Genomic DNA, 15433 nt, shown 5'->3' on the forward strand with positions numbered 1-15433 from the left:
GTGTTTCCCCCTCCATCCCAGTTCTCTGGAGCATAGCAGGAGTGAAGTGTCAGGCATGTCTTTCCAGGGCAGCTCCAAACGCTCACAGCCAGCCCCACAGAGCAACTGCTCAGGTCCCTCCTGTCCCCGTCCCAGCTCTGCCACCTCCACAGACAAATGCATCCGTTCACCCTGCACGTCAATGGCAGAGGTAACCGCTTAGGATTGCTTTTCATCTTTCACCCAAAAGAAAAAAAATATCCCTGCTGTCTCTTGCAGAGCTGCATCTGGAGGGGGCTCGTGGGAGCGCTCTTGTCTGAGATTTTGCCTTGGTGTTTGGTAGCACCCCCCGGTTCGGTGGATGGAGTTGTAGGTTCAGTACAGGGTTGTCTGGAGAAGGCACACACCCCCGCGTGCATAAACACAGAACGCAGTTACATTTATAGGAACACACCAAGAAAGAGAAGCCTCCCTCGGCTCCCCCTTCCCACAGCCCTCAGCAGCCCAAACACGGGGCTGGGCTGGAGGCGAAGCCCTGGGGCAGGCGAGGCTGCAGCGCCCGCGGGCAGGGATCTGCGGCTCCAGCCTTCCCCGGCTGTCGTCTCCCGGGCAGAGCGCTGGAGCCGTCCCGAGCTGGATCCGGTCTCTCATCCGTCAGGTACAGCCCTCCTGCCCTGGGCTCCTGCCCCGCTCCATGAAGCCTCAAGGCGCGGAAGTATGTTAAAAGTGGGAGTAACCCCTAAATGAGTAAGATAGCAAAAGATAATTTATCTGTCTAGCCTCTTCCTCTTCATCATCCGACACGGTGATACAGAGAAGCTAGAAAAACCATGAAGTCCTTCAAGCATTTTTTAAAAGGAAAAAAAAAAACAAACCCACAATTTTCTGGTCAAACTTTCAAAGGCTCAAGGCTTGCAAGCCACTCAAAGCTAATGCTGGTGAACTGTGCAAAAGTGCTGGCACGGAGAGGTAGGATACAGAGAGCTCCTCAGACATGAACATCAAACGTCTCCATCACTCTGGACCCAAAGTGCTGTAAGTGTTCCCTGCTGCAAATTCACCACGTCTCTCAAATACCGGGAGTCGGGGCAGCCCCGCTTAACCTGCAGGAACAAAACCAAAGGCTTTAGACTAGAGAGGGATCGCCTGGGCTCATGCAGTCCCAAACTACAGTTTGGGCTGGGCACCAATCTCTGGGCTTGTTCCTGTGTCTCTTGGGATAAGCTCTTCATATCGAAAGCATACCAGCCCTTCCTTATCCCCTTATTCACAGCAGACATGCTGCAACAACACAGCTGGTCCTATAAAAACAGGGCTGGGCTGAATCACCAATTTCCTTTTAAAATCTGATCTGAAACTCTTCTGACATTTTGATAGGCATATTCATATTGCTGATTTGCATCAAGATCTTCAAAAAAAGGTTGCAGAGGAAGAAACCCGGGGTGGGTGGGTGGGGGGTTGTCAGCAGTAGGATGCTGGGTTTTGCAGTGTTTCATCCAGAAACGGAAAGCATCTACTTCTCCATGGCAGTCAGCAGCTGCCAGTGCTGAGCAGCACAGGAAAAAGGCTGGAAAGAGGGTGTAGAAATGACATAGCATTTGCAGAAGATCATGCTTAAAACTTCCAAGAATGATAAACTCTCTTCTGCTGCCAGATCATGATATAAACTCGGCGCTGTTAAAGCCCCGATGTGAACCACCCCATGAGTAGCTGTGGTTGCGCTGGGCGCCAGGCGCAGCTCCCCACGCCGGGGCTCAGTCACGGACTCCCAGGGAGCCCACCCAGACCCACCGCCCCTTCCCAGGGCAGCACAGGCACGTCCGGGTGTTAGGGCAGGGATCAGCGCTCGGAGCAGCCTCTCTGGGTGCTCTTACTCACCGCTCGATGATGCTGTTGTTGAACTGGAGATCACAAATTACTGACCTCATCTGCTCCAGGAGCTCCCGCATCCTGCCAGGGACACAAGAGTGTCCCAAGTAGTTAGCGATAGGACAAGAGGAAATGGGCTCAAGCTGCGTTAGGGGAGGTTTAGGTTGGATATTAGGAAAAATTTCTTCATGGAAAGAGTAGTCAAGCATTGGAACAGGCTGCCCAGAGAGGTGGGGGAGTCCCCATCCCTGGAAGTGTTCGAAAAACGGGCAGAGGTGGCACTTGGGGACATGGTTTAGTCCAGTCTACCCTTGATTGGTTTAGTGGTGGGCTTGGTAGTGTAGGTTAATGGTTGGACTGGGTGATCTTAAAGGGCTTTTCCAACCTCAACGATTCGATGATTCTATGACACAACCAGCCCCTCACCCCCATGCTGCTCAGGCTCCTGCTCCCCGCGGGAGCAGCTCCTGCGGAAGGGCTGCCTGAGCTGGCGGGGACACCCCACGGGGCACCGAGCGGGGATCGCACCCGCCAGGGCCATGGCGTGGGCAGCGCTGAAGGGCTTAACACTGATGGTCCCAGCCCTGCAGACCGAGCCCTCGCCCCGTTGCTCGTGCAGAAAATGAGCGGCGGGCGGTCCTGCTCCTCCCCGGGGAGCCGGGCTGGCTGCAGAACCCTCTTCCAAAAGACTCACCGGAAAGCCATCTCCTGGCGTGCCTGGCTCAGATGGACGGGCGAAGGCACAGGAGGACCCGGGGCCAAACTCTGTTTCTCCACCTGGAGAAACCTGTCCAGAGCCTGCAGAGACAGAGAGACTGGGCAGCCCCCGCGGGCAGCGGGCCGTTTGCGGTGGTCTGCCCCCTCCGCAGCCCTGCGAGCGCGGCATGCCTGCCCCAGCGACAGAGAGGGACAAAACACTCGGGGAAACTATGCCTCGTGGTCACACCCAGCGCATCCACTTCTTCAGAACAAGCAAAACCAAAGGACCGGGGCATCTACCAGGTGGCTGTGCTGCAGCTTGTCGGATGGTCCATCGTGAGAGCTGGAGGTGCAGCATCGCTTTTCTATTACTGCGGTTCCTGTTTATTGGGTATAGATCCCCCCGTGCCAGGCAGCGCTCAGGACTGGGGGTGCCACTGCCCGAGGTTTACCCACTCCTTGCTCTGCACAGTGGGGGCACACAAGGTCTCCAGTATGGATCACCCACAAAGAACTGCAGCAAGTTGTGTAAAATACACTCCGGTGTTTTCCTGCTTATGCACTCATGCCCGCGGTAGGTGCTGGGAGAGGGGAGCAGCAGCGTTATCTGGAAGCAGGGAGAGGCTGTGCAGCAGCTTTCCCCGGCACCTACACTCTGCAGGCAGTCCTGGCACTCCATCGTCTCCACGCTGCAGGCGCTGATGCGGTTGCTGAGCTTCTTCAAATGCTTCTTTATCTCACAAACTTTCCTAGAAAGAAAAGCGATGACAAGATTCCCAGTCAATGTTCAGCAGCAGCATGAATTTTTTTTTTTTTTTTTACTTTTGTATTGCTTTCTGCAAACCTGTCTGGATCAAAGTTAAAATCCTGAAGGAAAGCAAATGAGTCACAACAGTGTTGTAATTACAGCTGCAGCTCTGCTAATAGCCACTGTAGGCCAGGTTAGGCAAACACCACTAATAGCAAATTAATTAGGGGAAGTGTTGCTTATATGAGAGGCAGCTCGAGCCCATCGCCCTGTGCTGCACGTGCCGGTCCTCTGTGCCCCGTGGAGGGCTGAGCAGATGCTCAGAAAGGCTCCTTGGTTTTGCATTTCATTTTGCACGCTCTCCTTTCACATTTCAAGCGTGTGAAGGCCAGAAGAGTTCCCTTTTGGGCTCGTCCTTGGGGCCAGCCTCTCTGCAGGCAGCGCCACTGACACCGAAGCCCAGAGCAGGTGATGTCTGGGTGGGCTCTGCTGCGGGGGCCGAGCTGGGCCAGGACGGGGTGACCGGTGCCGCCTCTGCCCTGCCCCAGCCTCAGGAGTAAATGCTCCCGTGATTTTTTGGGGGACCGACTGCCCTGTTCCTGCCAGGGCAAGGGGCCCTGGGCTGGAGGTGCCACGCAACCTGGCAGGCACTCTGAGAGTTGTATAAAAAAAGGTTTGGTTTGACTTTAAAAAAAAAAAAAAAACCCAACAAAAAAAGGAAAGAATATTTAAGGTGAACGGTCCACCTCCAGTCCCCAGAAAAACAGCCACCACACCACAAACCCTGGCTGCTAGCAGGAAGAAACTCAAAACAGGACAATTAAAACTGGAGTAACAATAAATTAAAAATATCCAGTTGTGACTCATGATGACTCCTTCCTAAGGACAGAAAAACAGGTACAAAAATACTCCAGAAAAACACAAAGAAGCTTTTTTCCTCCCTTGAGCAAAGGTAAAAGCCCTGCTTCAGTGCAAGACGGGGCTCCTGCGCTGCAGGGATTTTGCAGGGCTCTGCACCCTGAGACAAAAGTCCCGCTGAAGCCAAGGGGAGATTTCACTGCCCTGCCGTGGGACGGGGCAGGAGGCGACTGTGGGCAACAGCTTCTGTCCCCAAAGTGCAGCGTGCCCGTGGGCGAGGGTTTGCAGCGTGGAAACCCCCGGCTGCACAACTGAGGCTGGAAAGGGGAGAAGGCAGGGGCAGGGCTGGGCAGTGAGCACCTGAGACAAACTTCTAGCCTAAAAATCCCCCACATAGTAAATCCTATGCGGGGCTACTCCACATCAGAAACAGGGACCGGGTCAAAAGCCGGGTTTAGTTCTAAGGCATTACAGAAAATCGTTCTCCTTCCGCCCGCACTGGCGGCCCAGGGGCATGGATGCTGGTCTCTAAAAGCAACCTTGCCATAAAAATCCAATTCCTGTAACATCTTCTTTGCCTAACTGCCTCCCCCTCGCCCCTGCTCTTGCTGCTGTGATAGGCAGTGGATTGTGCTCAATTACTGCAGCGTAATTTGCTCTTTGCATTATTCCCCAAACACCATTTAACAGAAAATCATTCCTAATAAGTAGATCTCTTCGTCTCAATAGCAATTTTGTCTTGACAAAATAACCTCTCCTTGTCACAGAGCAAGGAAACCAGCTGCTTGAACTCAAGCTGCAAGTGTAGGGGTCTTTTTTAAAAAAAAAAAAACAAACTTAAAACAACAGGGCAGAAATACATGGCAGGGGCTGAGAACCAGCGCACACAGCAGGATTCCTAGCAGTCGCACAGAGCTGCTGCTTTAAGGTCTCATTGCCCCTTTAGGAGTCCCTCAGCAGCAGTTACCAACATCATCTCCATCCGCATCCCAGTACTCAATTGCTAGCAGGGAGCATTCAAGACCCCGGTCATTGGAGGGGTGCTGGAAAGCCCCCTCTCCCATCCCCGCCGGGGTCCAAAAGCCAGAGCCCCGAAACCCCGGGAGAGGGCTGGGCTGGGGGGGGGTACCTCATCCTGCTGCCGTGGAGGGCCAGGGCCTCCTGGTACCGCTGGACACAGTCATCCTGGAAAATCAACAGAACCTTCCTGGCCAGATGCCCTAAATTCACCCTATAACCAGAATAAAAAAAAAAAAGAGAGAACGCTGTTATTTCCTTAAATGTATGGAAATGAACATCACGGGTCACATGGCAGAGACCTAAAGGGGCTCCCAAGTAGAGAAAGAGGGGCTGGATGCTCAGTAATGAATTTTGCATCAGTGTTGTAGAGAAAACAAAACCTAATGATGACGAAGAGGGGAGCGAGGTTTCGGGGGCCAGGGGGCCCAGCTAGGGACAGCCAGCTGGGCTGTCACCCCCACCCTGGGGCACTTCTGAGAAGTCTTCGTCTTGGAGTTTAAGGCAAATGTCCAAGGTTAGACTGAAGATTAATTAAGATAAAGGAGCTGCCTGTTAAATGTCACCATCCCTGGTGTATATTGAAGCGTGCATTTTATTTCTTGCCCGTGTTAAATTCCCCTGGTTTCAGTGGAAACTGAAAGGAGGATTTTTGAAGGTACAGAAGTCATCAGACGCTTTACTCCCACTGAATGTTAAGCAGATATGAAAGCACGGACACTTCCTAAATCAGCCTCTCGGCAAATAAATGGCCACAAACCGAGTAAGCGCTGTGTGAGCAATAGCCTGAAACGTGCTTATCCCCGCAGTCCAGCGCGGGGATTTGGCCCAACAGCAACTCCCCGTCCCCAGGTCTGCAGAGGTTCTCTCACATCTGAAATAGCTCGTAGCTTGAAAGCTTTGCTGTGAAAGGTCCCGCACCGATGAACCGGCACAGAAGCTGCTATAGGTGCCCTCTCCCAACGTTAGTGACCCCAGAACGTTTTACATCCCCTTAGGGCTCAATCAGAAACACCAAACACCTGCCTGGCTGCAGCGTGGGGCACGCCTAGAAAGGGGAGAGGCTTGGGACTTACTTATCCAGCTTGTGTATTTGTTCCTCGTTGTAGCCCAGCCCTGGGGAGGAAAGACACCGGTCACCACACGTCTTCCTGCTCATAGTCTAATAAACGGGCAATTTCACAACACACGGAGATCACTCAAGAGGCTTTTCAGGGCTGCAGCCCCTGGGACTACTGTCGTGGCACAGAAATAACTGCTAAACCCAGCAAACTGAAATAATTCGTTCTTCCGCCGGGCCAGCACAGGGACGTCCCTGCTGCAGCCCCGCGCCTCGTGCCCCCGGGGCCGCCGATCCCGCCACTTACGCAGACACGTCCTGGCCTTCTTGAACTGCTTGTAGATCAGCTGCATCTTCTCCAGGCAGCACTCGATCTGCCGGATGCTGAAATGGGGACAGGGAAGGAGGCGTGAGGCCCCGCAAGAGGAGGGGTGTGAGGTTGGGGTGGTATCAGCAGGTTGGGGTGAAAGCCGAACGCGCTGTACCTCGGGACACGGCTGCTACCCACGTCTGTACGCAGGGGCAGCACGTAACATTAGACGTGCATGCACAGGGCTGTTAAAAGCTGTTTGCAATGAGGGGCTGTGCACGGCTGCTCGGGAGCACGCAGCGAGGTCTGCTCAATCCAGCAGAACAGCAAGGCGCTGGCAGGGATGTCGGTAAAGCTGGCGCTACAAACCTTTTGTCTTCGTGCACTTGTTGCCCGTCCTTCACCAGTTCGGACAAAATGCCGTCCAGTGCCTCTTGAAAGTCAAAGATGTTGTGGGAGCACTGATAGAGCTCCTCGGCGACCTGCGGATGGGGAGGAGAGGTTGGGGCCGGCTGCTCCGCGTGCTGCCCGTGCCCGAGGATGCTCCCCGGCCCCGCACGGAGCCGCCCGCGGGCGCTCACCCGCTGCAGCCTTGTCTTCACCGTGGCCACGTCCTTCAGAGCCGGCACCCTGCTGCCTGTAGGAACAGCCTCGTACCTGAGGAAAGTCAGAAAATGAGCATTCCTTAAGCAGAATATAAGCCAGAGGCAGCAGTCACCTGGGCAAAGAAAATCCATCCCGTGGCGGCGGCAGCGTCAGAGTCCCTGGGGGAGCCGGGCTGTGGTTTGCTCGGGCAATCACTCTGCATTCAGGGTAACGGGTCTGGGCCGCAAGAGGCAAAGTGCTGACCCGGTTAAAAACTCGCCCTGTTGTGTCCGATTCGTTCCAAAATTGTTAGCTTCCTATGGATGGGCTTTACGCCAGATCAGGTGTTGTCTGCCTCCCTGCAGCTGGCGTGAGAGCGTGACGCCGAGCGCTGCACGCTGGCTAAGTCAGCAGAAAGACGCCGGATCCGGAGCGTGTTGGCAGGGATGGGTAAGCCCGCGGCATCCAGCTGCAGCATTAGTGCTCCTGGCACTACAGCCCTGCACTCATCTGGCTGAAGTCAATGGGAACCATGTGTCCCTATCTTTTTAGATGAAATGGAAATCAAGAGACTTGCTAAATTGAAAAGAATAAAAGAACAGCAATGCAGCAGCAAAAAATTTTCCACTACAACAACGCAGAAAAGCAAAATAACTGTGGGTTCCTTTAGATAAAATGGGTTCAGCTTTCCCCGGGGCAGCGGGGGTGGGAATGGGTGCGTTGGTTATGGCCCAGGGTTTCTCTGTAATTCAGCCTCCGGTGAATGCTCCATTAGTGGAGCCTCTTCAATGGAAATAAAAGACATCTCCTCATGGCCGGGGTGGTCAGGTGGCGTGCCGGCTCGGTGGGAACGCAGCACGATGGGCTGCCGGCCGCCCTCCCAGGCACTGCCCGATGCTCCCCGCGCTCGGCTCTCCGAGGCTGTTTGCAGGGAGCAGGGTCAGCGACGCTGGCCAGACCCCGGAGGGGACCTGGCTGCTGCTGCCGCCCTGCCTGCTATTGCAGCTCTGCTGGCAGCAGCAGATCTTCCCTTTCCGCAAGCTGGCAGCAGCAGCCCCGGCTCCTCCTCGCACCCACTCTGTGCTTCGCAGGCTGTCGCGGTCTGAAAACCCCGGAGCAGGAGCCAGGGAGCGAGGACTAATTCTGGGCTCCCGTGAAACCACAGACTGATCATTAAAAACTGAAGCAAAGAGGGAGAAACAGCCGGGGTGGCTCATTTCCCGCAGACTCCACGTACAGTGCAGAAGCCTCTTACCTTCCACCTACCCGCTTATTACTGGAATTTGACTTATTTCTGATTATTCAGGCACCTTTGAGAGTCCCATATCTTATCTGCAGCAGCCTCAGGGCACCGCTGGTGCCTGCTGCAGCCCAGCGCCTGCATCCCCTCGGCTGCAAAGCCACACTTACAGCACGTGGGTCTTCACCTCAGTGAGCTGCAGGCAGGTGAGCACCGAGAGAGCCCCTCTCCTCTGCTCCAAAATCCTCGAGCACTCCGTTTTCAGGTTCCCACTGCCAAGAGAGGAAACAGCCCGTCCAACGTGTGCTCCCTGGCAGCCCGACCTCCATCCCAGGGCTGGCCACGTATGGCGGGGGGTTAGGATGGAGCTGGTGGCTTCTCTCTGGCTGCTCGTGAGAAAACGGGGGGCTGGCTGCATGTAAAACCGGGTGCAGCTCCCAGGCAGGGGGGCTCTTGCCCGCTGGGCACTGTCCTGCCACTGCACAAGAAGCTTCCGCCCCAAGGGACATGGGTAGGACAGTGAAAACGCACAGTGATAATGTTAATAGTAATAACAATCATAACGATGCTGTTTTCCTCAGCACCTCCTGAATTGAAAAAAGTGACTTAAAAGTGACAAGTAGGGACAGGGGCATCCTCACACCCCTGAGGATGTATTTTCCTGTAGGTCCTCACGTGGGTCCAGCCCCCTCGCAGCCTGGCACACGCGTGCCCCGTGGTGTCCCTTGTACGGGGGGGGACACACTGGCCATCGTGAGGGTACCCGGTGGTCCTGCACTGCCTGGGGGAGGCTGGAAAACCCTGAGCACTTTAACTCTTAATACACACAAAGCTCTCGGTGCTGGGAATCATCGAATCGTTTAGGTTGGAAAAGACCTTTAAGATCATCCAGTCCAACCATTAACCCAACACTGCCAAGTCCACCACTAAACCAACTAAGGGTAGAGTAGCAACCCCACGCCTCCTGGCTTGGTGGCTGGATCATGTATAATGAAAGTAAAAACTAGGAATCATTAAGATTGGAAAGGAGCTCTAAGATCATCATTCCAGTCGCCAACCCAACACCCCCATGCCCACTAAACCATGTCCCAGAGTGCCACCTCTGCCCATTTTTTGAACTCTTCCAGGGATGGTGACTCCACCACCTCTCTGGGCAGCCTGTTCCAATGCTTGACTATCCTTTCCATGAAGAAATTTTTCCTAATGTCCAATCTAAACCTCCCCTGGGAAGGGACGGGTCACCCCCCACGCTGCCCGCGCTGGCTCCGGCACTCACATCACCCAGTGCAGACCTCTCGCCAGCAGCTCCCGGCAGCGCCGCAGGGCCTGGGCGATCCGCAGCGTCTGGTGCCCGGCGCCCACCGCGCTCTGGAAAGCAAAGGGCAGTGCCGGCGGCTGCGCCTCCGCGGCTGGGGTTCCCCCCGGGCTGCGTGGGCACCCCCACCTACCTTGGCTGCGCTGCAGTCGGCCACCACGTCCACCTTGGGGACAAACTTTGGAAACTCAAGCGCCGCTGGAAAGACAGACAGTGGTCACGGCGCTTTGGGGAGCCAGCCCGGAGCCCCTGAGCTGCAGCTGCAGACCCGCAGGGATGTCTCACGCCCACCGAAGCAAACCCTGCAGCCGCTCAGGATTTCGGGCGCAGGAGCAGCTGCAATGCTGGGGGCTTAGTGCAGCTCTCGAAGATATTTTGGGAACGTGGACAAAGGCATGAAACACCTGCAAAGCCTGGCATGGTGGGTGGCTGCAGAGCAACAGCACGTGGCAGGGGAAAACTGACCCTGAAACCTTCTAATCCTGCTCCAGCAGCATAACCCCTCCACCTCCTACGGTGCACTGGAGTCTATTAGGACAATAATTCAAGTAAATCTCTCTTGCAGCACCCACCCCGTCCCCCGATGGGGCACGCCATCGTGCATCTCCAAGCCAAGGGTACTCACGGTCTCTGTATCTGACTCCTACCACGTCTTCTGGTTGCTCAGTGGAGCTCAGCAAGGTCAGAGGGTTGTGCTCTGTGGTTTTGCAGAAATTATGAGCTTGTAGATTAGGATCCAACTCATACAGATGACCTTCAAAAAAATATTCTTGATGGTGAGGGACTATATTTGTTTGTTTGAAGACAGCGTCTAAAAACTTGGTGGTACTGAAATGAAAAAGAAAGGAAAGGATGGGGAATAAGCAAGGAGGTGAGCACTCAGATTTCCATCGCTTTAGCAGCCTGCCACCCTCTTCTCATAGCAAAACACCCCAGAGGGTCAGTGGAGCTCCTTGGACACCCTCCCGGGGCTCCCCGTGTGCCATGCCAGGAGCCAGCGGCTCCTGTTCAGTGCACTCCCCAGCAAAGGCTGGTTTGAGCCCGGTTTCTTTTAACCTGGTTTAACTGCGGTGCAAAGGGAATGGGCGCTGCCCCGAGGTTCACCTACTGAAACAACGGGTTGAGGCTCCTGAGCTCAATTCCCAAATTCACTTTTAACAGAGTCTTGGCATCCTTACGTGTTGTAGGCGTGGATGTAGATGCGATGTGAGGAAGCCTGCTGCAGGGAGAAGACATCAACCACAATCCTGTGCAAAATGTCATTGGTTTCTGCAAAAAACTGGTCGAATCCCCAGCATTTCTCCTGATCCGCCTCCAGGATATTAGCCAAAATGGGTATCAGCTGGTCCTTCAGCCCCCTGCAGCAGCAGAAGAGGAGATGTTTGCACAGACGGGCACAACCCTGAGCCATAAACACGGTGACCGGCGGGGCGGGGGAGAGGTGCAGCCCATCTCCTGCAGCTGAGCTCCTGCACCGACCGAGCTGCTGCCCTGTCTTGCACCCCCTTTTCCCAGCTGTAAAGCAAAGCCCTGGTCTGAGAGCTGTGACATCTGCAGATGGAAAGCTCATCTGCCTCGTTAAAACTTCCCGCGCAGTCTGAGGTGGGATGCCCCACAGCAGGAGCCGAGCCCGGCGAGGGACACTCACGTGGAGAGCCGGCAGGTGATGGGCAGCTCGTAGCTCCACTCGATGCTCCCGTTCTCCTGCCTCTGGACCCCCGCGATGGCTCCGGGAGGCTTCTCGGTGGTAATTTTATACCTGTTGAAAGGAAATTGCTGGCAGGTGAAACGAGCCGAGTGACCTCTGTTTGGGCACTACGTTCCTTGGGTTCAGCAAAGAGGGAAAGGGCAGAGCGTGGATAGGCTGGAAAAGACAGGATTCACAGAAAGAAAAAAATGCAGCGAGGGAAAATACTTCAAGAAATAGTCAAAAAGTTTCAAGCAAACATTAACCCTGCCTCCTCTTCCAGCTGTTCAGCCACAAAGTCACGAGGATGCATTTTGGGGGCAAACGCAGTAAACGGGGCACAGATCCTTTATCACACCGCACATGCATGCTCGCCGTAGTGCAGAAAGTATGGAATCAACCGCCGGCTACATTTCAGGGTTTTCTAGGCTAGATGGGACTAAATGAGCAGGAAACTACAGCTCACAGTCACACGGTGCTGCTGGCACGCACCGAGCCATAGCCGGGTTGTCCTGCAGCCCCCAGGGCTGCCAGCCACGCTCCCGCATCCCCACGCAGCAGCCGGCCCTCCCAGCCGGACGCGGTACCCACATGATCTCCTTGTTCCTGCGAGGTCCCCCAAAGGGGACGAAGGGGAGGCTGCCGGTGGCCGCGTGGTAGAAGGTGACGCCGATGCTCCAGAGGTCGACGGTGACGCCGTACGCCTTCTGCTGCGGCTTGCGCAGGACCGCTCGCTCGTACATGTCCGGGTGCTGCAGGGATGAAGCAGAGAGCTGCACTGCCAGCGCGTCCAGCGGGTTTGCAGCGAGCATCAAGCCTTGGGCGCTGGGATTGAAAACTGACTGCTCGCTTCGGCCTCTTCTACTGCTGGGTCCTCCAAACAAAACGTCACGGGTAACTCTACAACAGAAATGCTGAGCCCCTCCCTCTTGGAAAAACGTGGCCCCTTCGAGCTTGGGCTCTCCGAGTCACTGCTGCTCCCTGCAAGTTGCCCAGCCGCTGGATGGAGGGGGGGGACCGGCTTCCCCCAGGACTCCCAGGGGCCACCAGCCTGGCGACGCACTGTACTCACGAGATATTCCTCCGTCCCGTAGACAGACACAAACTTCTCATCGTCATCCAGCTCTCGGGCAGCCCCAAAATCCGTCAGCTTATAGATGCTCTGCCCGTCTTCCCCCATCAGCCGCATGATGTTCCCGGGTTTGATGTCTCTGTGGACGACGCCGTTCTCGCGGAGGTGGTTCATCCCTGCCACTGCGCACAAGGGGGGGAGGCAGCATTCGTGCGTGGGGCTGGAGCGGTTTGCGCCAGGGGTTTTGTTTAAACGCAGGAACGTGAGAAGGGCCGGAGAGGGGACAAGCCCCATGGCTGGCCGTTCTTCATAGAATCATAGAATTGCTTGGGTTGGAAAAGCCCTTTAAGATCATCCAGTCCAACCATTAACCTACACTACCAAGCCCACACTAAACCAGTCAAGGGTAGACTGGACTAAACCATGTCCCCAAGTGCCACCTCTGCCCGGTTTTTGAACACCTCCAGGGATGGGGACTCCACCACCTCTCTGGGCAGCCTGTTCCAATGCTTGACCACCCTTTCTGTGAAGAAAGTTTTTCCTAATATCCAACCTAACCCTCCCCTGGCGCAGCTTGAGCCCATTTCAGTGGGGACCAATGTGACTGGGGGAATGGAGAGGACGAGCGGGCACGCGGTAGGGCACTGCCCTCGTGCTCCCCCATCGTGGGGCACAGCCCGTTGCCACGGCTGCTCCCCAGCGCAGGTCTGCAGGGAGAAGCCCTCAGGCTTCCCCTGAACCCCGAGCTCACAACCCCACCCCGTTCAGGAGCGAAACTTCCGAGCGCTCAGCCCAGCCCTCGCCTCCGTAGCCCAGGGCTGGTGCCCGCAGGGTCCCACCAGCCCCGCGAGGTCCCCAGCAGCGTCTCGGCCCCAGGCTGTGCCCGCGACGGCAAGCAGCCGCCCGTCCCGGGCCGGGGGCGCAGGGACCCCCCCTGCTCACCCACGCATTGCAGCACGATGAGGAACTCGGACTCGGCCAAGCCGAAGGCGTTCGCCGGGTCTTCCAGCACGTTCAGCAAGCTGCCGCTCGAGCAGTACTCCATCACCAGCACCTTCTGCTTGCTGCTGCCCTGCGGCGAGGAACGGCCGTGAGGGCTCGGCTGCTCGCAAAGCGCTCAGCACCGCTGCCTGGCCCCGTGTCCCAGCCGGTGGCCTGTCCCCGCCCCAGGCAGGAGCAGGTCCCCTCCCCTGGCTGGAGGGTCCCTGGGGTTCTCCTGCTTGGACAAACCAGTGCTGGAGAATGGCCCCGCTGTGCCAGGCGCCTGGCCAGGGGACAACAGCAGGTCACGTCCCTGCTCCCGCCCAGTCACCCAGTGCCGCCAGTGCCACCAGTGCCACCAGTGCTGAAGGGCTGGGCTGAGGCTTGGAGGAGAGGTGGGAGGAGGAGGAGGCAGCCGGGGCCACTGCTCCGCTCCCGCAGCTCAGACCAGCTGCCCCGCGTCCCTGGCCCAGTCGGCACAGCGGGGTTCCAAGCTGAGGTCCCGCTTACCGTCTCCTCCACAGCGAATAACTTGACAATGTTTTTATGGTTCAGCTTCCTCAGCATCTCGAACTCTCTCATCTGGACCTCCTGGGGCCGGAGGTAGCTGGCATTGTTAAAGACTTTCACAGCAACCAGCTCCCCTGATTTCTGGGAAAAGAGGAAAAAGAGAAAAAGGAAATGGGAGGTGACGCCATCCACGTCCTAAGCGGCTCCATCAGCTCCGGCACTGCTCCCATATCCCGCTCGGGATGCAAACCACGCTGACAGCATAACGCGCTGTCTGAACAGGCGTCCCACAGCCTTCATTCTCTCCACTGCAAAAGCAAACTGCTGTTATTCACCTCCCTTCGCTTCCTGTCCCTGAAGCCCACGTGCTACGCGGCAGCGTGTTTATTCAGCGTCATAAAAAGGTTATAGCTGGAGCCGAGGCCGGCAGTTCCCTGCCTGCTCTCTGCAGGACGGGGCTGTTTTCCTCGAATCCTTGAAGCTGCCTTTCCTGCCCGGCGCCGCGCAGAGACAGCTTGCTCAATAAACTTCAAAGGCCGGCACGGCAGAGAGTCTCTATTCCAACCCTGGCAAGTGTTTGCATGAAATATGCAAATCGCCAAGGACGGGATTTTCAAAACCTCTGGGCATTCCCCCGAAAACAGCTTCTTCACCCCACGACGCATGGGAGCGCCGGCAGCCGGCGAGCGGGACCCGGCTGCGAGCGCCCCGAAAGCTGCCCTCGACCCGTGGACCTGAGCCGGTGCCCCCGGGGAAGGAGCCAAATGAAAAATGAAAATAAAACCCAAAGCAGCCGCCGGTGCTGCCGGCAGCCTCCGCTCTCGACGGGAGCTCCCGGGAGGGCGAGCAGAGGGGAGCACGGGCATCCCCACGCCGTGGGGCCGGGGGGCACGGAGGCACCGTGGCTTTGGGGTCGCTGCCCCCCCCCGCCCCTGCTCACCTTGTTGCGAGCTTTGTAGACGCAGGCTGTGGCACCCTGGCCCAGGAGGTCCTCGGTGCTCCAGAGGTAGTTTGGGGTGCTCTGCATCTCCAGCAGTGCCCCTGCGGGGGGCAAGCACGTGGGTCACGCCGGGGGCCGCTGGCCTCTGCCAGCCCCGCCACCAAATCCCGGCGTTTATCCGTCCTCGCCCGGCAATGCACAGGAAAAACGCCGGCCGCAGGACATACCCCTTGGCAGGCAGCCGCCAAGCTCCTACCTTGCCGGCGCCGAGCGGGCAGCACCACGCGAAGGGCTGCGCATGGACGGGGCTGTTAGCGCTGCCAAAACCCACCCTGTCGCTGGGACCTGTCGGGGCTGGCAGCGAAACACTGACAGATGCAAAAAAAACGCGAGCAAACAAACGCCGAGCTGCAAGGTGGCGAGAGGCACCTCCCCGCCCCGAGAACAGAAACCTATGGGATTGCAAAACCCGCTCGGCAAGCATCAGCTGCGGTGGAGGAGGAAATGCTTCAGCTTCCTGCTCGAGAAAAAAATTCCCAGAGTTGCAGCCGTCCCCAGGCACG

General features: G+C 56.7%; 1 protein-coding gene across 1 annotated transcript; it reads right to left on the bottom strand.

The window, feature by feature from the left end:
• Positions 1 to 1048: 1048 nt before the first annotated feature.
• IKBKE (inhibitor of nuclear factor kappa B kinase subunit epsilon) lies at positions 1049 to 14957 on the bottom strand. The gene is made up of 20 exons (XM_075722324.1): positions 14871 to 14957; positions 13931 to 14071; positions 13382 to 13511; positions 12440 to 12621; positions 11959 to 12119; positions 11329 to 11439; positions 10859 to 11038; positions 10306 to 10508; positions 9814 to 9878; positions 9642 to 9733; positions 8536 to 8637; positions 7122 to 7197; positions 6910 to 7022; positions 6538 to 6614; positions 6247 to 6286; positions 5283 to 5384; positions 3200 to 3296; positions 2543 to 2646; positions 1858 to 1929; positions 1049 to 1082 (listed from the first exon to the last, which is right to left on the bottom strand). The coding sequence occupies exons 1-20, from the start codon at positions 14955 to 14957 to the stop codon at positions 1049 to 1051; spliced, it is 2169 nt and encodes a 722-aa protein (XP_075578439.1).
• Positions 14958 to 15433: the final 476 nt, after the last annotated feature.

The sequence above is a fragment of the Pelecanus crispus genome, chromosome 17, assembly GCF_030463565.1.
Source record: "Pelecanus crispus isolate bPelCri1 chromosome 17, bPelCri1.pri, whole genome shotgun sequence".
Taxonomy (NCBI): domain Eukaryota; kingdom Metazoa; phylum Chordata; class Aves; order Pelecaniformes; family Pelecanidae; genus Pelecanus; species Pelecanus crispus.